This window comes from Cetorhinus maximus, chromosome 35 (genome assembly GCF_964194155.1).
Source record: "Cetorhinus maximus chromosome 35, sCetMax3.hap1.1, whole genome shotgun sequence".
NCBI classification, from domain to species: domain Eukaryota; kingdom Metazoa; phylum Chordata; class Chondrichthyes; order Lamniformes; family Cetorhinidae; genus Cetorhinus; species Cetorhinus maximus.
The window spans coordinates 5,339,377-5,361,076 of record NC_135913.1 but is presented as its reverse complement, the minus strand read 5'-3'; the positions used below and the strand labels follow the sequence as shown (position 1 = coordinate 5,361,076).

The 21,700-nt window shown below is 41.8% G+C and overlaps 1 protein-coding gene across 1 annotated transcript; it reads right to left on the bottom strand.

Moving 5' to 3' along the window:
- Positions 1–758: 758 nt before the first annotated feature.
- Positions 759–21,243, bottom strand: LOC144671998 (NACHT, LRR and PYD domains-containing protein 12-like). The gene is given in 9 exon segments (XM_078533933.1): positions 759–846; positions 3,689–3,856; positions 4,713–4,799; positions 7,205–8,951; positions 12,982–13,047; positions 13,131–13,302; positions 16,655–16,824; positions 17,265–17,385; positions 21,100–21,243. Coding segments are annotated over 9 exon segments (2,763 nt in total).
- Positions 21,244–21,700: the final 457 nt, after the last annotated feature.

Below are 21,700 nucleotides of genomic sequence, written 5' to 3'. Positions count from 1 at the left end.
CCTTTGGAGAGAATTCTGCGGTTTTATCTTCAAAGCTGAATACTGGAAATACTCCTGAGAGAGCCAGACAGTTTTGAGCAGATTGGTTGACTCAGTGTTTACTGAAGTCTAGGTGGTTTGCTGAGAAATCCATGGGTTCGGTTTTATTACCTAAGGAAATACATTTAATCTCAAATCGTGTCTGCTTTAAACAAATAACAACTCTTTCTCATTGGTTAGTACCAAGAACTTTGGGCAGGACCGGGAGGCGGGGTGGGGGGTGGTGCGGGGGGAGGAGGGGGGCGGCCTGCGAGTGAGGTGGGTGGTAGCGGAGGAAGCGTTGAGGGAGTCTGGCCTAGGATCATAACATGTTTGTTTTAAACTTGCTGAGGATCTACATCTAAAACGCCTACACAAATGACCCTAATGCTGTGGGAAATCAATGAACAAAGAGCACATAGGTTTGGCTGGAGCATAGCTTTTATATCCTGGCCATTTTTTCATTCCCTCGTCATCAACGTGGAGTGAAATCAGACGGGTATAAAATGTGCCCCATTCTGAATTTCCTACCAGGTGTGTCAGATTAATATAGCCTTTACCTCCATGATATCATAATTGCTTACATTACACTTTGACTATTTCCAGCTTTAAATCAGAATTTAATAAATTGTTTTCCTAGATTTACATTAATATCATATTTTCAAAGAACAACTTTAGAAAACATACATTTCAGGCTTTGTTAATGAACCCAAATAACAATTGTTTCCTCGTCCCTGTGATCAAACAAAGACTCGTAGTCCAGCCCTGCATTCTCTCAGTGATCTGAGCTGTTTCTGTCCATCAGAACTGAAATGGTTCCTCCATAACCTAAGATGGATATAAACAATTAAATAGACATCTAATTCATAAAGCCAAATTAACTAAAACATTTGTAACATTTCAAATAAAAAAGCACTTTTATATCTTCCTAATGAAGCTGCAAAGGGCTATAAGGAAATAGGAGACGGGACCAAATAAATTTTTAAGTCCTTGCAGATGGATTGAATTACCTCATCAGTTTAAGAACCTTTTAGGTCAAAATTCAAGGAATGTTGAACAATCGCAATAAGGAAACATAATGGTAATCTCACTGGAATAGTAACCCAGAGGCCTGAGATTCAAATCCAACCGTATGGTGGAAGTTAAATACAATTAACTAATAAATCTGGAATGTAAAGTTAGTCTCAGTAATGATGGCCATGAAGCCAGCATTGATTGTCATATCCGTTTCACGATTGTCCTTTATCGAAAAAAAGACTGCCAACCTTACCAGATTTAACCTACATGTAACTCCAGAGCCTAGTTCATGGTTTACTGTGAGCTGTCTTCTGCATTTTCCCAGCAAGCTACTCAGTTTCACTTACCAGCAACAGAAACTTGCAAAAGTGATAAAACCAGATGGATCATCTGGCATTGACCAAGCACTGGAATTCACAATTGCACAAGATCCCCTTTCGTTTCTCTAAAGTCCTCCTTACTAACATATAGGGAATTGTGCTACATTTGGGAGAAATGTTATACAAGCTAGTCAAGAGACAGACTGGCAGGGCCATATTCAGCGAATCATACATTACAACCATTGTTTCAGACATCATTATGACCATCCTTGATATGTTCTGTCCCAACAGTAGGACATATTCACCAGAGGTGGCTGTGCACTTCACATGGGAGTCCTCAACATTGACTCAGCACTCCATTAAGTCTAATTACATAAGGAATAACAAGGGCAAGGAGACATCTAGCTAATTATCACCCACCATCCTCACCTAGCGAATAAATCAGTGCTCCTCCACCTTGAACATCACTTCGAAGGAGCGGTGAGGGTGGAAATGGCACAGAATGTACCCTGAATGGGGCACTTCAATTACAATCAAAAACATGGGCTGTATGGCACCATGAGTGTCCAATCCAATCTGGCCAATTGCTACCCCAGCAGGCTAACTTCAATCATCAGAAAGGTGATGGAAAATATTATTATAAGTGATATTAAGCTGCACCTTTACAGCAATAACCAGAACACCGATGCTTAGTTTGGTTTCTTCCAGGACCATATGTTTCCTGACCTCTACAGAACCTTGGTCCAGTTAGAAAAAGGTGCTGAACTCAAGAGGTGACGTGGCAGTAACTGCCCTTGACATCAAGGTGACATTTGACACAGAGTTGCATCAGGGAACTCTAGCAAAACTGGAGTCAATTGGAATCAGGGGAAGAAATCTCCACTGTAATGATTCCTAGTACAAAGAAGATGCTTCCGCTTGTTGGAGGCTATCTGAGCCCCGGCATATAGGTGCATGTGTTTATTGGGGTGGTATTCTTCACAACCATCTCCAGATGCTTCATAAATGACCTTCCCTCCATCATAATTCCAGAAGTGTATATTTTCACTGATAATTGCATTATGTTCAGCACCATTCTCAGCTCCTCAGAAATTGAAGCCGTCCATGGCATTTTCAGCAGGGCTTGGGCAATATTCAGCCTCAGCTGATAATTGACAAGTATCATTCGTGCTATACAATTGCCAGACAATCTCCATCCCGAACAAGAGAAAATATAACCACCTCCTCTTGACATTCAATGACATAACCATCGCTGAATGCCCCAAAATATAAATCCTAATAGTCACCATTAACCAAAAACGTAACTGGACTAGCTCTATAAGTCCTGTGGTTGGAAAAGCAGCCCTGAGACTAGGAAGTCTGCGACGTGTAACTCACCCCCTAATTCCCCAAAGCTTGTCATCGATCTACAAACCACAAGTCAACAGTGTGATGGAACAATCTCCACTTGCCTGAATGCAGTTGCAACAATGCTCAAGAAAAAAGCAGTCCAATTTATGAGTATCCTACCCACCATGTTAAACATTCAACTACCACCACAGCCACCGCCCCCTACCGCCCACGACCATCATGATTGGTTCACTAATGGCAGCAGCGTGCACCATACACAAGATGCGGTGTAGCAACTCGCCAAGCCTCCTTCGACAGTGCCTTCCAAGTGTGTGACCTCGACCAACTAGGACAGGAGCAACAAATGCACGGGAACAACCATCACCTGGAAGCTCCACCCCAAGCCATACAGCAACCTGACTTGGAGCCATATTGCCTTCCCTTCATTGTCACTGGATCTTACACCTGGAGCTGCCCTTCTGACACCAGATGGGCTGCAGTGTTTCAAGAAGGTGGCTCAGCACCACCTCCTAAAATGGAATTAGCGATGACAACCCATGTTAGCCTTGCCAACTTCGCCCATAAGCCATGAAATAATTGATACAGACGCACAAAGTTTCCTATTGTAAACTCTGTCCAACATTCAGTTCCAGTGCGTGCAACTTTAACTTGTGTAAATGTGTAATTGACTGCAATGCTGATTTTACTTCCAACCCAAGTTTGGTGCACATTGATTTTGGCAGAGAGCAAAATTAGTCGGGGCGTAAATCCAATGTTTCATTTATTAATTGGATATCTAGCCTGTTTATTGTATTAAAATTGTTCTATGTGAATCAATGGGGTCTGAATATCGCGAGAGGAATGAACACGCAGTCGATGCAAAATATCACCCAATTGGTGAAGCATTGCAGAAGAATACGTAAACCGTTTGATTTCCTAACATAAACATTTGTTCATAAAACTGTCAATTTATTTAATAATTCAACATTAACACCTGCACTCACTGGATCAGCTCCAAGTTTTTGCAGTTCGTTATGAGGTTTCGCATATCGGGAACACAATCGTCTGTGAAGTTATTCCCGTCCAGGTAGAGCATTGTCAAAGATTGCTTCGCACTGAACGCCGACCTTAGGTCCTCAATGCAAGCAGCTGTCAAATTGTTATCCTGCAAACTAAATATGAATATTTAAAACCAGAATATGGTGCAGCTCGAAAAGGCAGTAAATAAGTTGCATTAGGAAGAAAAGAATGAGCGTAGGGACAATAAAACAGCAGAAGTATGTTAAGCCCTTGAGATGTTTTTATTTCTCATGGAACTCGTTATTAGACTGACCTATCTTGACCCCGTCAACACGCATTCGGTCCTCAACCCTCTAATAGCCTTACCTATCTAAAATATGCCAAATTCAGTTTTGCAATATTCAGTTGCCCATCAGTCTCAACCCCCTTTGTGGTTGACATTTCCAAGTTTGCAATATTATTGTATGAAGAAGTGAAATCTGAAGTCGCTACTGAATGAAAGGCTAATCTCTATCTTTTCCATAATGTTGCTCTGCTCTACTTTCATTCCACCAGATTAAATAGTTATTTGTATTATTTAAATTCCACGTATCGTTTCATCGTTTTGAACACCTCAGTTAGATCAACTTTTGCGATTCTTCTCCGCTCAAACAAATCGAATCCTAGCCTGTGCAATCTGTCATCCCAAAGTTTCCCTTTTGGTCCTGGCATCAATATGATGATTTTTTTTTTGCTGCAGCCCCTCCACTGCAAAAAATATCCTTCCTGTGCTTTGATGCACAGAACAGAACAGAGTAAATCACGTGCACTCAAGCAAAATATAATACAACCTTTGCGTTAATTCCATGCACTACTTTGCAACAAATAATCAGATAAGCGCGTTATATAACCTAACCCGCCTGGCATTTATTAGTGAATGGTACAATCGGGTTAGTTTAAAACGGGTTCCTGACTTGCCCAGACTTATTCCCAACGGCGCTTTAGGTTAAAATTGAGGATGTTACTTACTCCAATTTCTGCGTTTTACACTCCTCATGCATAAGTGATGCAGACAAAATATTGACTCCTGTATCTCCGATGTTATTGTGATTCAGCCTAGCAACCAAGAGTCACAAATAAGGGGAGGAAAAAAATATGTGCATTAAAAATATCCTTCACATTACAAGAAACTTCCCCAATTGTTTATCGTTGGCACACACACGCATGGGGAGATATAATAGATATATTCGAAGCTATTAAATGTTTTCACACTAAGAATATGGAGCAATTGTTTCCAAAAGCATGTGTCAGCATGCAAAAAACACAGAGTTTTGACAATGAAGGTAAGCGTTTTGTTTTGATATTTCATGTAGGAAATTGCTTTCATCTAGGATTCACTGGCTGAAAGACTGTTGGAAGCAGAATCAGTCGCAACTTTCAATGGGAGAATTCTATAACTACCTAAAGGACAAACAATTGCATGGCTGTAGGGGAACAGAGGGGAGTGGGTCGAATTGGATAGGCATATAAAAGAGCCACTGCCGACTCAATTGGCCGAAACACCTCATTGTGTTCAGTTCAATTATATGTTTCAATGAAAACATTTGGTTTTGACGTACAATTGGGAGCCAATTACACGCTGAACAGGAACCTAATGGGGTTATAATAATGTTGTTTTTTCTTTGCAATCTGCCCAAATATATTCCACTGAATACAACTGTGAATATGATTGGACGAGGAGTAAAATCAATGGTTCATTATACTTGGTAATAGCAAAGCTCCACCGCCCCCCCCTCACCCCCCCTCCAACCCCCCCCCCCCCCCCCCACCCCCTTAAACCCCACCCCTACCCCATTGCCCCGGGGCTAAAATTATCTCCATGTAACGAATAGCAGATCTCTTAATCACTAAAAATTAACTAGCATCCCGATCTATTCAAAATTTCACAGGCGTTGCATTAAGCTGCCAAACATAATGGGCTATAATATTCCCTTCATCAGGCGTGCAGGATAGACAACGGCGAATAGGCAGCGCAATTTCCACTCCTCCCGCACTCTCTCATAAACATTGTGCTGCCGCCTAAGACAAATGTCTCCAGCAGTGTGCCTCTTGGAAATCATTGACCCTTCATTGTTATCCCACCTTAATTCTTCTCTTGAGTAACGACTGTGAGGCATGAGTGGCAGCCCCACTGGGTCAAAACGTAATCGGCCGAGAAGTAGGTGCAGAGCACTCGCTTGCTTAGACAAAAATGTTGCCTGATTAAGCAGCGCTTGTCAGCCATAAACTGCTGGGACGATACTCATGTGTGGGGCAGCCAAAAACCGCTGAGGGCAATTGGGTCACCCGCTTGGGATTCCACCTGATATTCAGTTCTAATTTTACTTAATTCAAATTTTGAATTTGTCTCAAACCCTCACTTCTAATACCTACCAATAAGAAGTAACAATATCTTATTGATTAATGATGGGGGTTTATGTTCCATTGGAGATGTGTTTTGAGTTTGTTGTACAGGATAGGGTTTGATTCCCAAGATTTAATAGACTGTGTTGAGAGCAATTGTAATATGTGACATATGCAAACTGTTTTGCTTAAACATTAGGATCATGCAGAAATGTTTTCTTCTCAAAGAAAGAAATTTGCATCAAATGTTGCTGGATTGTAAGATATGTTAACTTCTTAATAAGAAGGAGTGAAATTCTATGAATCCCTCCTGCCACATTTGAAAATAGTGATCAGCATGACTTGGGAGTGGAGTCTTGTATCTCCCGGCCCGGTGTGAGGAACTTGGACCAAATGTAGCTGACAACTGCTAACTCAGTTCTTGCACTGGTTGCAACATAGCCCTGTCCTGAACTCTGTGTGGAGCTCAGTACAACTTTAGTTGAGAGCCGTTAAACTCAGCTGAAACTGGGGATCGAATGAAGCTCCTTCCTCCTCTGTCCATATGGGGCTCAATGCGGCAGTTGGAGGGATCAGTTCACTCAAAACGGATGAGGGATCGGGCGTAGATGCTTCCTGCGGTGTGTAAATGAGTGTGTGTGTTCTGTGTGTGTGTGTGTGTTTTCGGTTTGTGTGTGCGTTTGTCTGTGCGTGTGGGGATATGTTCATTGTGTTTTGTGTGTGTGTGTGTGTCTGCCTGTGTCCTTTTGACTGTATGTGTTACGGGTGCCCTGATCAAACACCAGAGTTCATCTAACTTAAGGCCGCCTGGGGAATGGAGCGAGGACCCTTCCAACCCTCCCTATGGGCTTCGATGCCTCACATTGTGAGATCAACCAACTTAACCAGGGCCCTTTTTTTACAACTTACAGCGCTGAATACCACACTAAGTTAAGTCATGGGATTCATGGGAAGAATGGAAAGGTCATGCCACGCGGAAAAGAGGACCACAGAACGCAGGAGAGGGGATATTGTTGTCAAGGCATCACAATTTCACATGGAGGGTGTGATAGTTGACGAAAGTGCGATCGCCTATTCGCATCCCGCTGATGCCCAATTTCACCTATATTAGTAAATACCTCAGAACTTTGCAATTGTGGATCGCGGGAGCCAGTCGCTTGACCCCTTCCTCCTGAATGTAGCATTTCTCCAAATTCAGCTCCTCCATGGCTTTGCAGAGTTGTAGCACGTGGCACAGCACAGCACAGTCCAGCGGGTTTAATCTCAGTGCGTTCTGCGGAATGGAGTCCCCAAAGTTCAGTCGCTCCACCGACCCTACGGTCTTCCGGACCAAAGCTTTGTTCTGAGACTCGGACAGATAATGGAATACGTTCAAAAGCTGCCTCTTTCCCGCGGTCCTATCCATGTTTTTGATTTCTGCCTGAACATTGACCTGGATCCAGTCTATCACCTGACAGGCAGTGTGGTGAGACAGAGGACCAAGGATCTCTTCCAGTTGCCGGGATGAAGTCGGCGCTGAAAGACCCACTACGAAACGAATAAAGATCTCAAAGCGACCATCATCCTTCTTAAAAGCCCAGTGAAGCAACTCCAACACATTCTGGTGCTTTGGATTCAAGTACTGAGCGAGGGCTGCCAAGAACTCTTGGATGGTAAGGTGAAGGAATGTGTACACAATGTTTTTTGCTGCATCATCTCTCTCCAGGATTTCCATCATAAATCCCGAAATGAACTTGGAGGGCTCCAGATGATGTTCACGGAAGTGGTCCTCATGGAAAACAATGACCCTTTTTGAAACTCCTTGGTAGGCCAACTTCCCGAGTTGAAGTAATACCATCCGTTGGTCCTCAACATCTCTCCGGTGGTTTCTCAAGAGGTTATAAACGTAGTTGGAAAACAGTTGAGTGATGGTTTTGGGGAGTGGTTCCTTGGCCCCTGGTTGAGTGAAGAGTGGGCCTAAGGTGGAGCAAATGATCCAGCAGTACGAAAGGTTGTAGCACATGGTGTACAGGATCTCATTCTCCTCCACGTACTTGAATACTTTGTTGGCGAGTTTCTCATTCCCGAAAAACATTTTGAAGTAATTTTTCCTTTCATCGGCCAGAAAGCCCAGGATCTCGGCCCAGAGGTTGATATTGGCCTTTTCCAGTGAGTAAAGTGCGGTTGGCCGGCTTGTGAGCAGCACAGAACAACCTTTTAGCACGTGTTGCTGTACCAGACAGCGTACAATCTCGGAGACTTCAAACCTGCAGTCAGGACTGGTACATATATTTCCAGAGGCTTTACTGGATGCACGAGCTGTGAAGTCAATCGTGTGTTGGAACTCATCCAATCCATCAAACACCAAGAGCAAATATTCTGGACTCATCCATATATCCCCAAGTTTATTTTCCAAATAAGGATAGGAATCGAGCACTATTTCTTCCAGAGAAGTTGCGCCTTTTATGGCATTGAGGTTTCGAAATGTGAAATGAAAAACGAATTGGAACTGAGGATAGATGTTCCCTGCGGCCCATTCGTAAATCATCTTCTGCACCATGGTTGTCTTACCAATGCCCGCCACGCCGCTGACCACCGAGGTTCCAGACAGGCTGCTGTGGCCAAAACTGCTTCTGAATAATTGATCAAGTCAGATTTTCTCAAGGTCGCTGCTGATGTACTTCTGCTGCCACTCCTCGTGGTCCTTGCCTCTGGATAAAAGCTCGTGTTCCACCAATCTCCGTTCACGGAGAGAGGAAATGACAATGAGCTCAGTGTATCGATGAGCGAGGGAGAAGGTCATTGTTTTCTCCCTTATTTTGATGGTGCCTTTGCTCACACTCTCGTTTTTGGAGAGAAGATATTCCTTGTGTTGCTTCTGTATGCCTTTCATTGGAATAGAAATAATGATATTCGTATTTTTCTTATATTGTTATCGTACAACTCAAAAATTACAGGGAACATTCGGCTTGGGTGGTAACGCAAATTAGGTGATTCCGGCGCCAATTTTACATTACAGCTGGCAGAGATGCATTTTTTTCTGATATGCAATACCATGAACTTCAATACAAGGCATGGTGTGCAACTGGCGTCAGATAAAACACCATACACTTTGCATTAATGTCGAGAAACATTCCACCTCATAACAATTTTGTTATTCATTCTCGGTAATTTTAACTCCGGGCAATTGGGTAAAGAGTGCACATCTTTTACTCACCCCAGTCGGTTTTCTTGTCCCTTGTCTCCAGCGGAAAGAGAATTGGGGCGCGCGTAAAATTGGTGCCTAATTTGGTAACAACCAATTTACACCATTGCCGAAAGGTAAAAGGATATTAAGACGCAAAGGTAGTTGGCTGAAAATCAAAATATTCACAGATCTGTAGCGACCCTTGTGTTATCACCCAAGATGGACATGGAGCCCAACTGATGAAAAATGACTGCAATATTATTGATCCAATACTTAATGTAAAAGCAAAATGCTGTCATGCTGGAAATAGGAAGCAAAAACAGAAAATGCTGGAAAAACTCAGCAGGCCTAAAAGCAACTCTGGATAGGCCACAGATGCTGATCAACCTGCTGAGCTTTTTCCAACTTTTTCTGATTTTGTTCCAGTATTTAATGACGGCAACATGCAGAGAAAGGAATCTCACGCTGCATATTGCCGATTCCCATCATAAAGGTAAAATAGCAATCTCTATGTTCATATAGGATCATATTCTAGGCCTTTATGAATTTATTTTGCTCCACTCGCCTTGTGATTTCCAGCTTCTTATGCACTTTAAAACTCACGATTATATAAATGTTCAAGTACATATAAACTGATAGATATCAACAGGTTAACGATGACGAACGACGAGGAATAATTCATTATTCTCTCGCCTTCAAGTGAGGCAGACGAATGTTGTTTTGTCTCATTGGTACACTAGCAATTCAGAGTGATGGACTAATAATCTGTAAAACATGGGGCCCGATTTCACTGCATCAGTTTGGCAATTTGAATTCAGTTTCAAAACTTGGAAATCCACAAATAAACGCTGATCATTGTTAGGAAATAGAGATAGTTTAAGTAAGTTATATTTGTATTTGTGGGTAGTAGGGATGAGTTTTAGCTTTAAAGTTTAAGTTTGAGTTGTATTTATGTGTCTGTGTGTTAATAAAGGGACAATTTAAGTTTTAGTTCCATTTTTTTTAAAGTGCCTGCATTTCAAATGAGATCTTTAACGAATTTTGCAGCTGAGGTAAACAAACAAGGGTAGAAAATTTGGCTGATGCCTAGCAACAGGTTTCCAGGAAGGCAGGTCCCTCCCGCAGGCACACACACAAAAAATCAACAGTTGTGATGTTGGGAAAGAGCAGTTGTGATTTTGGAAGCAGTTTCAGCTCAGCTGGTTTTCAAAGGAGCTGCCTGGAGAGACTGGAGCAAAGGGGACAGACAGCAAGACGCAAGCTAAAGAAAATACTCCAAAATCCATAGGAATGGGACCGGGGAACGTCCCAAGTAGGCCTCCTAGTCAGAGAAATGACAGGAACTTGGATAAGATCCCCTTAAGTCAATTTAAGAATGAGGGGCAGAGAGCAAGGCTCCAAGATTCAGATTTAAAGAGTCAAGAGCTGCAGAAAGCAGATTTAAAGCGAGAAAAGCTTGCAAGTGGAAAGAAGGTCCAAACAGACAACTAAAGGTCTGTAACTCTTCGCAATGGGAATATGAGGCAGTGGCTTAGTCGGTGAGAACAAGTGCGTGGAAGGCAGTTTTAAATGCATGAGGTGACACGGAGGAACAGAACATCAGAAGTAGAGTTTGAAACCCTGAAGGATAATACTTGTGGAAGTCGCCTGAGAGAAAGCGTCAGTTCAGAAGATGATTCCAACTTGAGTTCTGGGAGATTGGAAACACTCACGTGAAAAAGGAAGAGCAGTGAGACTGGTTGGCTCATGGCATGACAGGAGTATGTGGGGAGTTGAGGAGAGATCCATAGCATCTGGTTGAGGTGGCATCTGTCACATGGTTTCAGAGTGTGTTGTGTCTGGTCACCGGGTGCCTAGTGGTTTACATGGGCTGTGTACTTACTGTGAACATTAGAGTATAAGATAGCTTTTTATCTTGTGTTATCTTTGTAAACCTGTATAAATCTGTAAAAGGTATAATTGTGGGTAGATGAGTATTGTAATATAGTTAATCTTTTCTTGTGTAATATATGCTTTATGCTTTCGTAAAATTTAATTAACTGACATCGGTAACTCCCTCAGTAGCCCTTTTCTGCATGTCTAAACAAACAAAAATAAACGTTAGGACCTATCAAGATGGGTTCCACCCTGGGATCAGGCTTGTCCAGTGGTAACCTCAACATGGATCATAACATCATAAAGATGAAAATTGTTGCAAATACCCAACTGGTTGATTATTGTTGTTTCAGGGCAGGAAACCTCCCATCCTGATTGAGTCAGGGTGTTTGTGTCGCAAATCAGTGTCCAGTTTGGACTGAAAACTGACTTCCCTCTTCACCCAGTCCAGGAAGTAACGTGAATCCAGTCATTTTCCAATCTGAATCTATATGTGTCTCAAGTCCACCAACAGTCTGAAAACATATGTGACTCCAGTCCTTAGCCAGCCTGTGCCCAAATTTGTTGCAGCCAATGTGTGGCTGTTTGCCATTCCAGTCATTGTCCAATCTGGGCTGAAAGGTGGTTCATGCCTAACAGTTTGCATTTATACGTGAACCCATTCCTTATCCACTCCAAGCCTAAATGTAACTCAAGTCCTTACCGATTGTGGACATCTTTGTTCTTCCAGCACTTAATAAGCCTTTGCAAAATGTGACGTGTCCATACTCAGAGCGGGCCTATGTGTGAGACAGTCCTTACCCAATCTGCGTCTACAGGTGAATAGTTCATATGCAGCCTTGGGCTATGTGTGTCTGCAGTATTTAAACAGTCTGGGAGTGTATGTGACACTTGTCCTTTTGTGCCGTGGTCCTAAGTGTAGTTACAGTCATTACCAGCCTGGGCATGTATGTGAATCACGCCCTTCCACAATCAGTACACAGATGTGACTTCAGACCTTATAAGCTTTATAGCTCTTGGGGCGAAAGGGATCAAAGGGTATGGGGAGAAAGCGGGAGCAGGCTATTGAGTTGGATGATCAGCCATGATCATAATGAATGGCAGAGCAGGCTAGAAGGGCCGAATGGCCTACTCCTGCTCCTAGTTTCTATGTTTCTAACCTCTGGAGCTACATGCAACTCCTCTCCTCACCGTGTCTGGCCCCTTGTGTCCTTGCCATGTTTAGCCATTCTGGTCCTATAAGTGATTCCCGTCCTTACTCAGTCTGGAAGAATGTTTGATTCCAGCTTAAACCCGGCCTCTACCTTTATGTGTCTCTGGTACAACACCAATCTGACAAGCTCCTAACAGCACTGTGAAGTATGGATAGTGAGGCGTTCACTTGTGCAAGGATAAGTTCCAGCCTCCACAGCTAAAACAACATCTCAAGTATGAACAATGTTTTTTTTCAGCCCTGGGAACGTGCCAGGGGAAACGTTGATGCCACGTGACATACACAACTCTGCAGTGCAGCTCTATAGTCTTGCATCAGAAGCTGGAGGCATGCATTTCTGGTTGGGTGAACGTCTACCTCGGGGTTGAGGTGCAGTTGAGCAGCTATTACCTTATACTTGAATGGAACCAAACATTGAACATGTGGAATATAACCTATGACAGAGAATACCTCCCCGCTTTGTATTTGCCAAGTTCTGTTTCACCCTCTTAGTCTATTAACTTTGCTGACAGTTTACGGCAACAGTTAAAGGCTACCATTTGAACGGATTTATCTATTTCAATAGTTGGGTCAGGGGCACGATAGGATGTTTTGGCTTAATCCGTTTCATAGGATTCATGATAAACTGGCCATTGACTTACCTTTGAGATCATCTGACAGTTCCTCTTCTATCTGACTGCTGCGTGCGTTATAAAGCAGAAGAGAACCTGGTGAAGACGTTTAATTTCATTAGTACTGAGTTCAACTCTCACATATTGAAATGTATCCACGTTTGGTCTCCATACAATACCTTTATTCTGAATTTCTTTCAAAATGCGTTTCAGCTTTGGCTTTGTTAGCTGCATTTTCACCAATGTTTCCCACAAATCTCTTTTTGCCCGGCCGTTCTTTTTAGCCACTGTGTCTAGAAGGTATTGTGTTGCTTCATTTCTGCGTTGATGTTTTGACTGTTTAATGATGAACTGGGATTTTAAAAAAAAGAAATGAAGGGACGGAAATAAATAACCAAAAACCCGGTAATTAGGTGAAGAATGAAAAGAAAATGAAAGAATGAAACAATCTGTAGCCCTTTTTTCTCGGGACTTTCCAAAGGCCTTTCAGCCAATGAAGGAAATACTGCAGCTTGTTTGCAGCTAATATCCTACTAACATCATCGTGATAGTGAACAGATAATGCGTTTGAATGATGTTGGTTGAAGGATGAATATTCGCCTCACGACACTGAGGAGAAGTGGACTCAACTTTTGAAATAGTGACATGAAATGGAATGACATGACATGATATGGAACGTCTGGTTAACAATTTATGTGATAAAAAACACCCCAGACACTGTAGCATTAGCAGTAGAGCGTGTCAGAGCAATAATTACCTATTTTATATGTCATCCCCTTGAAAAAAAGCCCGCCTTGCATTTGCCTCCTTAACTATTTGTTTCTGTCTGCCAACATTTTCTGTTTCCTTCACGGGGATACCCAGATTCCCCTTCACACAAGCTAACCACAATCTGTCCCCACTTAAATCATATTTTAGTTTTTTATTTTTCTCAACACAGTGGATGTCTTTATGGTTTCACATATTAAATCCCATATTCGGTTTTCTCACTCACTTAATCTTTCTACATCCCATTGCAAACTCTGTGTCCTCTTCACAACTTATTTTCTGATATAATTTTTCTTGTCAGCAAACTTAGCTACAATATTCCTGGCACGTCATCCAGGTCATTAATACAGATTTTAACGAATTCAGGCTCCTACTCTAATCCCTATGAACTCAACTATTTAAACTTTTCCATACTGAAAATAATGCATTTATCCTGTTTTATGTTACGTGGACAATTCTCTATCCATGCTAATACATTGCCCCCAAAGCAGTAAGTTCTTACATACAGTAACAAACTTTCATGCGTCACCTTATCACATGTTTTCATTAAATTCCAGTTCATTACATGTACTGGTGATTCTACATTGCTCAATGCACCCACAGCAACGCTTAATAAGCTTGCCAAACACAATTTCCCTTCCATAAAACCATGTTGAATAGTCACGATTATGTTTTTCGCATTGTTCTGTTCGTACTTCCTTACGAATAGATTGCAGCGTTTTCCAATGAAAAAGAGTTAGACTAATTGGCTTCTGGTTTCCTCTTCTCTTTCTCGATCCTTCCTTCAATAGGGACGTTACACTTGCGTTTTTTCAACCCCGTGGAATCTTTCCGGTATCTAGCAAATTTTGGAAGGTTGCAATGGATGCATCCTGCAGCTATCACTTTCCTTTTAATCTATCGACCAAAGTTCTTACTGTCTGTTTTATTTATAGCTCTTGCATTATTACTTTAAATCTATTTCTTCTGGATTTTTATTTTTTTTAGTCCAACTTTACCGGTTTCCAAATTTTCAGGCTTCTGGTCTCTGAGAAATTCTTGTGTCCCATCAAGCGCCTTAAAAAAATCAGCTTCTCCACTACTGATGCATAGTGGCAGCAGTGTGTACCGTATGCAATATGCACTGCAACAGCAAGCCAAGTCTTATTCAACAGCACATTTCCAACCCGTTACCTCTATAACCTAGAAGGACATGGGCAGCAGGTACATGGGAGCACCACCATCTGCAAGTTCCCCTCCAAGTCGCACACCATCCTGACTTGGAATTATGTTACCGTTACTTCACCGTCACTGTATAAAATTCCTGTATCTCCCTTCCTTACTGCACTGATAGATATACGACACCAGGCTGGCTGCAGCAGTTAAAGAAGGTGAATCACCATTACCTTTCCAAGTGCAAATAGTGTTTGACAACAAATGTGAATTTTGCCATTGAAGCTCAAATTCCATAGTAAAAAAATAAAGAAAACGTTATTTGCATATTTTCGATTTGATTATAACCTTAATTATCTGAGTTATTCTTCGCAGAGAGCCTTTCTTTCACAATGGACTTTGCTTTTTGAGAACCTTGAAATATCTCTTAAATTTCTTAAACATTTCCCCTGCTGTTCACCGAATCTCTTAACTTTTCATCTTTTACCCGAGTAGAATTTACATAACTTTTGTCATGTATCTATTTAATTCAAAGTCTTCCACTTCATACCCTAGGTTCTTACCCTCAAGCTGAATTAAATTTTGACATGTTATGATCACGCTTCCCTGGAGGATCCTTCACTATGGCATCGGTAATTATTCAAATATCACTACATTTTACTGCATCTAAAACAGCGTGTTCCCTTTTTTGGTTCCAAATTGTATTGTTGTATGAAACTGTTTAAAATCACTATATGTATTTATCCCGATGTTTCCTTTGCCAATGTTGTCGTCCAATCTATTAAAACATTAAATTCACCCACAATTCTTGCAGTGCATTCCTTACAACCCCTCATTATGTCTTGATTTGTACTCCCCGTTAGAGCGTATCCAATTTTAGGAGACATGTAGACTATTAAAACCAGTGAAGCATTTCTCTTGCTATCTCAAATCTCCACCCAAACGGATTCCACATATTAATCTTCCATGCCATTGTTGTTTCTGAATTCAGTACTGATTCTCGTCTTTTAATAACTGAACTACCCAACTCCTTTTCTTATTCACCTGTTGTTACAAAATTCCCAATGCTCCTGAATTTCAGTTTCCATTTCCTAAAGTTTTCACTTTGCAATCGTGCTTCGGTATTGGCTCTCAGAACATCCCCGTTTATTTATTTTTTTACCTCAACTCATCTAGCTGTCATTCAAGTGAACTTCATTTAATTTTCTTCTTGAGACATTTTGTTGGTGAGGTGGTGGCATAGTGATATTTTCACTGAGCTGGTATTTCAGAGACCTAGGGCTCTAATTCCACCATAGCAGATTACGAATTCGCTAAAAAAAAATCCTGGAGTTAAAAGCCTGATGATGCCCATGAAACCATTGCCGTTCTTGTTGTTAAAACCCACCTGATTTACTAACGTTTTTTAGGAAGGAAATCTGCCTTCCTTACCTGGACTGGCCTGCATGTGACTTCAGACCACAGCAATGTGGCTGACTCTTAATTGCAGTCTGAATAAGGCAATTAGGAATGCGTAATAATTGCTGGCCTAACCAGCGATGCCCACATCCTATGAACGAAGGTATAGATAATAACATTCCCTAGTCTGACCCCACACGCTTCCTTAAATGTATATATCTGAATTTTCGAACGCTTCCTGTCACACTTTGATTATCGTTATTCATACCACTATGCGGGACTACTGCCTAGTCATTAATTTAACGTTATTTGAACCCTCACTACCACAATTGTGTTTATTAATACATAATCGGTACAATAACAGGGCATCTGCATAACAACTTACCCCATATTCCTCATTGCTCATTGAATGTGTTGCCATTAGAGACAAGGGAACGCTCTCCACCAGTTCCAGAATCGCCTCTTCCAATCTCTGACGGTAGAATTGTGTAATAATCTCTAACTCGGTATCACTGTAGCTGTCCAGTGTTTTTCTAATTCCATCGTTATCACCAGCTGTGTGTGTATTGACGAACATATACATAGATATATCACCACAAATAACATCTACGTTCAATGATTGGCGCTTGATTTAAATTTTCACTCAACTACTTTCTTATCTCACTTGACAACATTTCTAAATACTGTTAGAATATAGATTAGACGGAACCTGAAAGTGTGGTGGAAGGGAATCGAGAGGTTGAATGGCTCATCTATGGTCCCAAGTAATATGCTCGAGCCTCTGATTGGTCTACTCCTATCCCTATGAAATAATCTCCACAAAATGAATGACCTACTCCTGACCCAACGCAGCAAGTTCGAAAGACTCAACGTTCGCCTTCTCTTTCTACGTGACATATTCGAGTGTCTGAACGGCTTGAATTGTTGTTACAAATTATTTGACAACGTGAATCCGGCGCTCCTACTTAACAGGTTCGAGTGCCTGACACCCTTACCTGTGCCAGTGATATAGCTGATCACCTTCCGAATTGCGCCTTTTCCACTTTTCCCCTCTTTTGTATTTGGTTGCTCTGGTCCCACTTTCATTCTCTCGGCCATGGTGTATCTTTTCTGAATCTGCCCAAAGCAATTATGTTACGTTTTTAGAAAAGCTAAATACCAACAGGTTCTTGCTGCTTTAGTAATTCAATACAATTATTCGAATGGCATTGCAAGCTCGGTGAAATTAGCTTATAAACGTCAGAATGTGATGATATTAAATTATAATGAGTAGAATTATTAAGATCTACTTTCATTAGCTTCTGTTTTCATTATTGTATTTACAATTCCAAATTATTTTCCACAAATCCCTCACGTACATATTAACACTGTCGATATTTCCCTGACAGTGCCAGCCAGAGCACACCGACCCTGTGCACTCTCACCACCGCAATCACCACTCTCCACCGGAAATTAAAGGGAATACCACACATGCATTTGATCCACCCAATATTGCCCTCCAGAAACATAATAAATAACCTGCATCGATGTAGCACCTTGTTAGAACTGCATAAGACCATAAGACGTAGGGCAGAAGCAGGCTATTCGGCCCATCGAGTCTGCTACGCCATTCAATGAGATCGTGGCTGATCTGATAATCCGCAACTCCACTTTCCTTCTTTGTACCGATAACCTTTGATTCCCTTGCTGATTTAAAATCTGTCTACCGCAGCCTTGAATATACTTAATGACCCAGCCCCTACTGCCCTCTGAGGTAAAGAGTTCCACAGGCTGACTACCCTCTGACAACAGAAATCCCTCCACATTACTCTGAGATTATTCCCTCTAGTCCTAGATTCTCCCACAAGGAGAAGCAACCTCTCAGTTTCTGCCCTGTGAAGCCCCCCAGGAATCATATATGTTTCAATAAGGTCGCTTCTCATTCTTCTAACCTCCAAAGAGTACAAGCCCAACCTACTCAACCTCGCGTCATAAGAAAATCTCTCCAGACCCGGAATCATCCTCGTGAACCTTCTCTGGACTGCCTCCAATTCCAGTTTATCCTCCGTTAGATAAAGGGGCCAAAAGTGTTCACAGTATTTTAGGTGTGGTCTAGCTTGTGCCTTGTAAAGTTTTAGCAAAACTTGCCTATTTTTATACTCCATTCCGTTTGAAATAAAGGTCAACATTGCATTTGCCACACTTTTGAACCAGCTTTCCAGAGAATGATGTAAGATGTCCTGCTGTCGTGATGTTCTCTCACAAATGTAAAACATTATATTATGGTCGGACCCTAGCTTTTAGCCCACTGGACGATTGAATTTCCTTTTATTTAAACTCTGCCAATAAGCATATTCCGTTGCAATAACTGCTAAAACGATTAGGGGGTGCCAATCTCTATTACAAACCTTTCACAAGCACAATATATAGTTTGAGGCGCAATGTTGGTGAGCGCAAGCAATGGTCATTTAGCAGGTGCCATGAAGAAGGCCTGTATCATGCAAAGGACTATCTTAAAGTTAGATTAATGACTGTCAGCCGAGTCCTGTTTATGGTGAAAGACAATCAACCAGAAAGATTACCTTTAAACATTAACTTGGTTATTTCTGCACTGATGCTGCCTTGTCCACTCAATATTTAAACAATCAATATTTCCCCTCTTTTTATTCTAGTGCTTTCGACTCTCAAGAAGAGGGGAATGGCTTCATGCCCTATTCAGAGACGCATTACCCAGGCTGACATGTCCAGCTGTGGTACTAATAGGAGGCTTCACCCTGAGCCGTGATATTTGTACCGGTGAGTTTCAAAACCCTGGCTCCGTCTGCCTTTGCAACTGGTATAAAACATCCCACTATTTTGCAGAAGATTTTTTTTTTTTTACTCGTTCACGGGATGTGACCATAAGCCAGCCATTTAAGAATCAACCACAGTGATGTGGGCCTTTATTCACATGAAGGCCGGACCAGGAAAGAACGGCAGTTTCCTTCCAAAAGGGCATGAGTGAACCAGTTGAGTTTTTACATTGGCAATGGTTGCGTGCTTTTCACGAGACTTTTAATTCTTGATTTTCATTGAATTCAAGTTTCACCATCTGCCATGGTGGGATTGGAAACCAGGTCCCCAGAATGTTACCGTGGGTCTTCGGATTACAATACCACTATGCCGCTTTCGTATTGCCTAGCAGGAGAATATCATTAGAGTTTTACACTGAGTCCTCTGGCCAATTCCTCTACACTCTCATTAAAACCATGGTCATTAGCACGCTGCTGTTGATGGAAGCTGGTTCTGCTGAACATAGTTGTCGATTTTCCGTATATTACACTGATTAAAAAAAATACTTAGCTGGATGCAAAGCGCTTACTGAGGTCGCGAATCCTTGAGTGCACTTTGTAGAATTTGAATTGTTTTTGGCTGTCCACCAATTGAAGCCTATCGCTGTGTTTTCCACAAGTGCAGGATGGCTCACAGGTAATTGAAGTTATCACTTTGGAGAAAGCTTCCTGTTCAAAGACTTCAAATAACCTGCATAGGAGCAACGATATGAATATAGAGCATGGGAATAAGCTGCGGGGGTTGGGGGGCGGAGGCGGGGAGGGTGGGGTGGGGGGGTGGTTATCTTACTTCGCCAATTCCTCGTTTCCTCCAGCAACAGTATTTGGCCTGAAACTTCAAGGAGCAAATCAAAGTGGCACGATCTTTTTCTGCCCTGTCATTTACAAAGCAAAACTTGAATTTGACAATCCAGGAGCGAGGGAAGATTGGGGCCTCAATATTAACGTAGAAATGAAGCATTGACCGATGGGCATGGACATTGTGAAATCGGACATAACAAAACAGGAAAATAGGGAAGAGGGAAATAGGAATCGGGTGACAGAGGAACAAAGAGAAACAGGGTATTCGCAGCATGGATACAAGAGCATAGGGACAGGAGACCAACCCCCAACCCACCACCGCCCCCCACTTCCCCACCACCCACCGCCCCCCCCTTCCCCCCCCACCGCCCCCGACCCTCCGACGGCTGTTCCGCCAATTAATTAGAATAGCGATTATCTGTGTCTGAATTCTATCAAAGCCGTGAACGTATTTATCCCCTTCGTTCCATACACTTTAACAGCCGCACAAATCAATCAATCGCAATTTTGAAATTTTAAACTGAGCTCCAAGCGCAACTAAATTTGTGGGTCAAAATTATAAATGTTTCTTCTGAGAAAAAGTACTTGGTGCCATTAGGCGAAACAGTCTAGCTCTAATCTGAAAGTGCTGCCACCGTGTTCTCGATTGACGGACCCGGGGGTGTGCAAATCTGTTGCATTACCCTATCAAAGTCTATGATCATCCAAAATACCATAAACAGGTTTTTTTTTTATTGTTTGAATTTTACGAAAGGAATGACACCGTAATCAGATTAATGACAAAAACACTGTATCTCTCACTAAAATTAATGAAATACATACAAAGTTTCGCAGGACTTAAACCATTTAGAGCCATGTTCAAATTGGTTTGATCCTACCTTGTCAAGCAGCTCCGTCAAAGCGACTTCGTTCAATGTATGTCTTGTTAATAAACACACCCTGAGCAAAGTCCATTGATTGAGATGTTTCCCGCTATTCATTGCAGTAACCCCGCTCCACACCCTGGTCAAAGTTTAGCTTCTTATCACAGGTACCTAAGGGAAACTCATCTGATAAGTACATTTTTTTTTGTTCCGTGAATGTGACCGTCGCTATCAAGGCAGACGCGTACTGTCTTTCCCTTGTTGTGCCGAAGAAGGATTGCACAGACGGACCTTCCTTTTGAAATGTTGCGAGCTGTTTTGATTTAAAAAAAAGAATAATGATTTCCTAGGCCGACCTGAGAGCTTGGTTTAGAGTCAACTATGTAGATCTGGTCAAGAGTCACATATAAGCACTCAGGCCGGTTAAGGACGGTAGACTTCCCTCTGTCCACAGGCCTGAATGAATTAGTTTGGGTTTCAACATAATCCAACAGCTCCATGATCACTTATGTTAATTATCATGCAGGTTATAAACCTCATTTCATGCTATCAAACTGCCAAGATGGGATTTCAATTGACCTTCTCTGAGTTGTCAATCCAGGGTTACAAATTCAATAATAGAGAACAACAAATTCTAACCCTAAAGCAAAATTGGGCGTGGTGTTCAATGTTGACCAAATTCGATATGTCTCATTTCACATGAACACCCAAACTTATAATTAGCCTCCACATTCCTCTATTATGTTCAGTAAAAATAAACACAGTCGTTGGAATATATGTGGCTGCAGTACAGCTATCCGATGGTAGCACTAAGTTATCCCGAATGACGATTGTAATCAATTCATCAGGTTCCTACAGCTGTACTGTGGATAAAACTTTGTCATTAAGTAATCAGGATTATGCTGATACAAGGTTTATTTTATTGGACTGTACTGCATTCAACAAGGAAAGTTTATT